Source organism: Capsella rubella, unplaced genomic scaffold (assembly GCF_000375325.1).
Source record: "Capsella rubella cultivar Monte Gargano unplaced genomic scaffold, Caprub1_0 scaffold_8, whole genome shotgun sequence".
Lineage (NCBI taxonomy): Eukaryota > Viridiplantae > Streptophyta > Magnoliopsida > Brassicales > Brassicaceae > Capsella > Capsella rubella.
The window spans coordinates 2,263,615-2,272,371 of record NW_006238916.1 but is presented as its reverse complement, the minus strand read 5'-3'; the positions used below and the strand labels follow the sequence as shown (position 1 = coordinate 2,272,371).

General features: G+C 30.4%; 2 protein-coding genes across 2 annotated transcripts; one reads left to right on the top strand and one right to left on the bottom strand.

Annotated features, from left to right (window-relative positions):
• The first annotated feature begins 759 nt into the window (after positions 1-759).
• Positions 760-3,035, top strand: LOC17875218. Its single transcript, XM_006279469.2, has one exon. The coding sequence runs from the start codon at positions 808-810 to the stop codon at positions 2,770-2,772; it is 1,965 nt and encodes a 654-aa protein (XP_006279531.1). The 5' UTR covers positions 760-807; the 3' UTR covers positions 2,773-3,035.
• Positions 3,036-6,758: 3,723 nt separating this feature from the next.
• On the bottom strand, positions 6,759-7,169 carry LOC17876151 (ethylene-responsive transcription factor ERF096). Its single transcript, XM_006281938.1, has one exon. The coding sequence runs from the start codon at positions 7,167-7,169 to the stop codon at positions 6,759-6,761; it is 411 nt and encodes a 136-aa protein (XP_006282000.1).
• Between the last annotated feature and the right edge of the window lie 1,588 nt (positions 7,170-8,757).

The window sequence follows — 8,757 nt, the reverse complement described above, 5'->3', positions numbered from 1 at the left end:
TTACGTTACTTAACGTTAAGGTTAAGGTTAAACGTTATTACTTTAGTTTAGTATAGTATATATATATATATATATATATATATATATATATGATTTCAGAAAATTCACTTTTTGAAACTTTAAATATCGAAACATAAAATGAGAGTACTATGTTCTAAATCTATTATCAAGTCCCGTAAATATATATTATCAAGTCCCGTAAATGTTATTAAAACTGTTACGAGATGCATTTTTCCACCTTGACATTTTAAGTAATTCGAATTGAAAAGTTTTTTTTTGTTGAATTTTATCTGATTTAACAATTTATGGGTTTACAATTGATCTAGATCCGGCGTCATGTCAATTCGGATCTACCGCCATGTCGATCCGGATCTATTAGCATACCAATCCAAATTATATGGTGAAATCACTATTATTGTAAAAATTCACAAATTGAATGAAATCTAACAAAAGTAAATATAAGTAATAAATACTATATTGAAAATTTATATTTACAAATATAATCCCGCACGTACGTGTCATCATCTAGTTATCATTAAAAAAATATATTAAACCAAAATCTAAATCATACTTTAAATATGTTGACAAAAAAAAAATTCCTACTTTTAAATATTTTAAAATCTACACAAATGTTTAAAACTGAAATGTTAAAGATTATTAAATAAACAGTCCATAAGAGAAAAGCCACATGGGGCATATTAATTAGAAGAGGCCACGTTTCTTCCATTGCTCTGTATCAAATCTCTCCTTCGTAGTCTAAAAAAGTCAAAACAATTCGAGATCATCATCACCATCACAACAAATTCTATGGCTTCTTCTACTACGACCCTTTTAGGTCCACCATCCGTCGCCGGAGACACTCATCTCATCAAACCAACCACCACCATTAACTCACCGGAGTCCTCTGTTTCCAATGACCAAACTTTCATCTCCCAAACCGCCGCACTAAACCTCCAAGAACCACCAATGATGGGTCTAACCGAAAACTTCTCGCCGACGTTTCTCTCTTCCAGCAACCCATGTCTAGATTTCTTCTTCCACATCGTCCCCGACACGCGTCCCGATGATCTGATCCAAAGGTTGACACTTTCTTGGTCTCATGACCCTTTAACTACTTTGAAGCTCGTCTGTAACCTCAGAGGTGTTAGAGGAACTGGGAAGTCAGATAAAGAAGGGTTTTACACATCTGCGTTTTGGCTTTACAAGAATCATCCAAAGACCTTAGCTTTGAACCTCCCTGCTCTTGTTGGTTTTGGGTATTTCAAAGATTTGCCTGAGATTCTGTATCGGATCTTGGAAGGTCAGAATATGGAGAGAGGGAAGGGGAGGGTGTGGAGGAAGAGGGTTCGGAGTAATTTCAAAGGGAAGAGTGAGAAAAGGTCTGAGCTTTCCGGTGAATTAGAAGATCGGATTCTGGAAAACGCGGAGGAGATTGATAAGGTAAAGGCTAGAGCTTTAAGGAAACAGAGAGAGTTCGAGAAGGCGAAGAAGGCTTTAGAGAGGTATAACTCTGATGGTAATTACAGATTACTCTTTGATCGAATTGCTGATTTGTTTGCTGATTTGTTGAAATTGGATTTGAAGTGTTTGAATTCGAATGAGTTGAATAAGATTAGTTTAGCTTCGAAATGGTGTCCTTCGGTTGATTCTTCGTATGATAAGACTACTTTGATATGTGAGGCAATTGCTAGAAGGATGTTTTCTAGAGATGAGTATGAAGGTATTGAAGAAGGGCATTATGCGTATAGGATTAGAGATAGGTTGAGGAAAGAGGTTCTTGTGCCGTTGCGTAAAGCTCTTGAATTGCCTGAGGTGTTTATGAGTGCAAAGGAATGGGATTTGTTGAAGTACAGTAGAGTTGCTTCTGTGGCTATGAAGAATTACAAGAAGCTCTTTGTGGAACATGATAGTGAGAGGTTTAGTAAGTTTTTGGAGGATGTGAAGTCCGGGAAGAAGAAGATTGCGGCTGGTGCGTTGCTTCCTCATGAGATAATAAACCAGCTGGAGTATAATTGTGAAAGTGAAGTTGACGCAGAAGTTGCGGAGCTTCAGTGGGCGAGAATGGTGGATGATCTTTCCAAGAAAGGGAAGATGAAGAGTTCACTTGCGGTTTGTGATGTCTCTGGAAGCATGTCTGGTACACCTATGGAGGTCTGTGTGGCACTTGGGTTATTGGTTTCAGAGCTTAATGAAGAGCCGTGGAAAGGGAAAGTTATTACCTTTAGCGAAAACCCGCAGCTTCATACTGTCACGGGTTCGAGTCTGATGGAAAAGACTGAGTTTGTTAGACAAATGGATTGGGGAATGAACACTGATTTCCAGAAGGTGTTTGATCGAATTTTAGAGGTTGCAGTCGAGAATAAGTTAACCGATCAACAGATGGTCAAGCGGTTATTTGTGTTCAGCGACATGGAGTTCGATGATGCAATGTCAAACAGCAATTCAGAGGTGAATTACTCCTTGACTGTGGAGGACCGGTTGAAGATATCGAAGCAAAAGTCCAAGGAGAAATGGGAGACAGATTATGAGGTGGTTCAGAGGAAGTATAAGGATAGCGGTTTTCTGAATGTTCCAGAAATGGTATTTTGGAACTTGAGAGACTCGTCGGCTACACCCGTGGTAGCTAACCAGAAAGGAGTGGCTATGGTTAGCGGGTTTTCGAAGAATCTACTGACTCTGTTTCTTGAAGAAGGTGGGATTGTCAATCCTGAAGATGTTATGTGGTTAGCCATCAAAGGTGACGAATATAAGAAGCTTACTGTTTATGACTAAGATACACATACCTAAAGATTCAATGCGTAACCCCAAACATCACCATTTCTATCAGTTTCTTTGAGTTTTTTTTTTACTTTTGTTTTTGATTATGCAGAATTATGTGAGGGCATGAATGAATCTTGTTTAACAGTTTTGTTTCAAGAAAATGAAAAATCTTTTGTTTGACATTTTTGTTGTAAGAAGATGAATCTTTTGTAAGAAAAAGGCAAAAGCCAAACTCTCTTTTGTGTATATATATATATATATTCTACCATCGATTATACATTGTACCATTTGTGTAAATTCTACAAATTTTAGAACATATATATATTAACATTCTCATCAAATAATCAAAATTTCATCCTATAAGTTCATTCTTTTTTTCAAGTATTTTGGTTTTTTCGCTGATAACTACATGCGTTAAAATTTATGAATATATATATATATATATATATAGAAGTAAAAGTATAGTAGTATTCTCATTAGGTATTTAAAATTTGAGAATTTTTGAGAAATACCCCTTTTGGTGTACCCCTTTTTAAAAATACCCCTCTTTTCTATCCATTTTCAATAAATATGAAAAATTATAAATTTTTATATGGTTAATAAGGTACTTCTATATAATAACTACTACTGGGAGATTCGATAAAAATATTTAAAAATGTTTTAAATTGTTTTTATAAGTTTTATAAGGTTTTTAGAAGGTTTTTAAAAGGATTTATACGGTTTTTATAAGGTTTTTATAAGGTTTTTATAATTTATTTTTACGTTATTTATGAAAGTTATATAAAGTTTTATACACATATAAAGGTAACTTGTGTATATATTTATAAGTTTACACACATATTTGGATAAATTTCAACATTTTTAGTGGGTTTTTTGATAAAGTTTGAAAATGAGGTATTTTTAAAAAGAGGTATATGAAAAGGGGTATTTTTGAAATTCCCCCTTAAAATTTCACTATGATAAGATCATTCTTTTTGCAATTTTTTTTTGGTTTTACTTACAAATAAAAATATATTATATTAAAACGATAAATAAAAATTGTATCCAATTCACATAATTTTAAATGACTTATATTATTTTTCTTACACAAATCTATATTATTATTTTATAAAAAATACTGTTACTTGGTTAATGTCCATATTATGTGAATTATTTTTTTGGATACAATTATCAAAATTAACTAATCAGTAACACACATAAAATTATAAAATGTAAATATTTTTTCCTGCTTAAAGGATAAAATTTATTTTTAAAAAACGAAAGACTTGACACTTGTTAGTGTTACCATCATATTAATGTCTAATTTTAAATTTAATCTTTACAGTAATAATAAGATACATCATTAGTCATAATAAGTAGACATATTTATAATTTTGTAAAAATTGCAGGTATTTTTTATGATATGAGTGCGAAAATAAACTAAATCGTTTGTTGGCCAAACAAAAATGAACTAATTCTCTACAAAATAAGCTATAAATGAAACTGCAGTCATATATATATTTACCATAAAATTGAATATTTGCAGATCATTTTTATGTTTTCAAATGAAATATAGAGGATATATACATAAGATAGTTATTACTAATATTCACACTTTGTAATCTATATATATAAAGTTAGCTTTTTCTCTCTTCTCATGATGCCACCTAAGCATCCACCTAAGCCACATTTTTGTTTAAACATTAAAATAAATTTAAAACATTCATTTAGTGCATATTTATGTTACTTATTTAAATAATAGAAAGTTTATATAAATAAAAAAAATTATGTAAAAAAAATGAAATGTTAAAATAAGAAAAACAATACTTTAATTGTTTTTATTAGTAGTAATAATATAATTCAACTTTCATTTTAAATTGATCATAATTTAATATTTTAAATATGTTGCTGAGTTTTAGAATGGAAGTAAAATTTAAATTTATGGTAGACTAAAACAACATTTATGTAATTGTATATATAAAATTATAAAGAGGAAAAATAAAATGAAAGTGAAATATTAGTTTATAACATGATCAAAAAGAAAAAAATGATATTTCATAAATTGAATCAAATGCTTTTAATCCAAATTTGAGTATTGAAAGATAATAATTAAAGAGAAAATAATTATAATATTTTTGAAAATCAATTAAAAATAATAATAAAATATCACAATATGAATAAAAAATCAACGAAACAAAATTATAAACCTCCCGCGCGGAGCGCGGGTCAACTGTATGTTATAAAAAAATTAAACACAAAAAATAGACATAAGCAGTAAACTCTTGTACATATTTGTTTGATTAATCAATTACACATTCAATCAAAAAAATAAGACATTATACATATATAAAAAATTACAAGCTATTGTTGTTGTCTTGTTGGGCATATATATGGTTTATAAGAGCATCTCCAACCCACCTCTATTTTTGCCTCTAAACTCTATTTTATAACAAATTTTGCTCCAACCCACCTCTATATCCACCTCTATTATAGAGATTACTATTTTTATCTCTATATATAGAGGAACTCTATTTTTTCCTCTATAAATAGAGGTGAACTATTTTATTTGCAAAGTAGTCCTTTTAATCTCAAATTTCTTTTAAAATAAATATATTTAATAACTAATAATAATATAAAATATTTTAAAGGTTTTAATATAAATATATATTCTAAAATTTGAGACTACCATTTGCAAAAGTTAATATATATACATAATAGATTTTATTTTTATTGAAGAAAAAAATATTATATAATATGATGTTTTTATAATAAATGTTTAATTTAAATAAAAGTAATTATTTTATCAAAATTTTATAAAAGTTAAAGTAAATGGGTTAATTTACAACTTTTATAAATAGATGGTGTTAATATTAAAATTTTAAAAGAATCTATCTGAAATATTCTATTATAGAAGAAAAAATAGAGGAAACCATTGGAACAAAAGTCACATCTATTATAGAGTTCCTCTATTATAGAAGTAAAAATAGCAAAAAACCATTGGAGATGGTCTAACGGTTATATATCAACTTAGACGCACAATTTAGCAACTTATGTATTTGTTCACATCATCCTATTTATTTTAACAAACTACTTATTATTTATTTTTTTAACAATTATTTGTACTATTTAAAAATTAGTTTTGTACTTTTGAAAAATGAAGAGTTATTCTTGCTGGGGAGGAAAAGGGTCTTTTGGATGCGGTTTCTAGATTTTTTGGCTTTACCCTTTTTCAAATATTAATCGGAGCTAATTCTGGGAGATGGGTTGGAGATGCTCTTAAAGAAAATCGAAGTGCTAAGAAAGGAGTGCATTCCTAATTGCGCAAAGCGTGATTAAGGAGGATCGTGAACAATCATACGTAGCGACTGGCTATCCGTCGTAGTTAGATGAAGTATTTACTGAAGAGATGTACGTTACCTCTAAACGTAATATTTTTGTTATTCTCTAATGGTGATTATTTAGAATCTTCATAAATATCTGATATTGTTGTAAAAACGCTGAAGCTTTTGATGAATTATTTAGAAAAAAAACAAATTTGAAAAATGAAGCAGTGATTAGTAATATTTTCTCACAACGAGTAAGAATTGTACCATTTTATTTCTAATCGGTACTTCACAACTGAAAACAACATTCTTATTTTTCAAAAATTATTGTGGTGCCACTTACCGTTTTCTTTACTTATTAAAACTTTTACTATTTTGTGTCACCATTAAAATTCGAAGGTATGATGTCACTAGCAAAAAAAAAAAATACATGTAATTAAATCCTATATTCTTATTAATCATCACGATCTGAAACATATCATATCATACAACTAAAATATAAGACGATGCTCGTATATAATCTCATTACATTCTTAGTTAACTAAGATCATATATCAGCCGATGCATTCCATTCAAAAATAGAGATTGTTGCTTGGATCATGATCATAATAAGATCATTGCATATATATGCTAACTATATTGTAATCTTTAATCTGTTACTTTCATTAGAAATAATAATGAATAATTATATCTCACTCACTTCTTCTTGCCCTTGTTAGTACTATTCTCTCCCTGCTCAAGAAGATCTTCCAAAACACTATCGTCCAAATACTCAAATTCAAAAACTTGCCTAGAAGAAGAAGAGGCCGAGGCCGAGGAAGAGGAAGATCCAGCCACAACAGAGGAAGAAGATCCACCACCACCACCACTTGCCATGTTATACTCATGAGGGAAGTTCAAAATCGCGGCTTGGCCTCTCATGGAGTATGCAGCTTGGTCATATGCTCTAGCCGCTTCTTCAGCAGTATCAAAAGTACCAAGCCATATACGTTCACCGTGGTTTCTTGAATCACGTATCTCAGCTGCGTATTTGCCCCATGGCCGTCTCCTAACTCCTCGGTACTTCCCATGCTCAGCTCCTCCGCCACCACGACCTCCTTGATCCATATATGTATATGGTTCTTTGTTTCTATAACCAAGAAAAACAAAGAAAGATTGTTCTCTTGCGGTTTGTGTTCTCTCGTTGACGTGTTTGTGTTTTTTCTGTTGCATGTGTTTTGAAAGGATTTGATTCTGTTAATTAATAGGCGAGGGGAAAAGAAAATAAAGTTGCGGGTCCTAATTCCTAATATATTCGTCGTCCCTCGACATATATTCATAACGAAAGAATATAAAACTTCATTGAGATTAAAACTTTACCATTTTGAAAATTCATCTTTTAAAGTCTCTAAGTTAAATTAAATTAAATTAAAAATTGAAAAAATACTCAAAGTTTTTTGATTGGTGGTCATGTAACTTATGTTTACAGGGAAACCAAATTTGGTTTAATTTTGTTTGTAATTATTTACAAATAATATTATATATATATATATATATATAGATGTAGTTAAATATTTATTGGAAACGAACAAGACAAGTCAAATTAAAAGAATAACACATGCTCGAGTTGGAATCATCGGAAAGTCAGAGACAAGAGTTCTAGAAACAGCATCCCTCGTTCTTGATTTGGTAATTTAAACAAAAAAAAAAAAGAACTGTCTAAATGGAGTATTGAAGTTACCAATCAATAAATTTAGAAAACCCAAACCCAAACCAAATGTAGTTTTGGCTCAGACCAAACTATTTTTAGTTTCACATACATTAATTGATAATATGAGAATAGCTATTTTCAAATGTTGACGAGTAGTAAGGTTGAAAACAATATATAACCTATCTTTTTTATATATTTTTAAAATTAACGTTTTAAGTTTTTTTTTTCCAACAAAATATATGGATCAGTTTAAGTGAGCCAGTTGAGACGAAAATTGTTTACAAACATGACATAATACGGTTTAATATGAACTTTCCGTGCTAAGTAATCTGTACATTTGCACGACGAGAAATAAGAGATCAAGAAAATACAAACTTTGGTGAAGTTGAAATTTATATAAGTGCTAATAGCTCAATTGGTGAAGATCTTTGGCAAAAGCTTAAAAATCGCCGGTTCGAATAACGTTTGGGATGAGACCATATAACATGCTTTGGTTTTGGGGATGTATGAGATTTGGCCCAAAACTTTTTTGATTATTGAGAAAAAAAAAGTTGAAAGTTATTAGCTCTGCACACATCTTGAAACAATACTTTTATATATAAATGAATAAGTTGTACTCTCTCATATTAGATGATTTTTTTTTTTCTTTATTAATGTGGCTTCACTGAAATTTTTTTACCTAAAATTTTATGTTTTCAGGTGAAAAGAGAAAACTACAGGTCGTGGTGGAGTCACAGCCACAGGTAGCAATGCAATGTTGTGAGAATATTTTTGACTTTGATTGTACGCACGTGTGTTTTGACTAACCAAAATATAGACTTTCATGCATGTTTCTCTTCTTGGACCATTATAATATTCTTATGAACTTGTTCCCCAATCTCCAAATCGAACTTTATAAGACTCTAGTTGTGTGTATAAACAGGTAATTAAAAGTAAAACAAAACACTAACAATATGATCCTAATAGAAGAAAGAAACAAATTGACCCATAACGTGTAAGACTCAT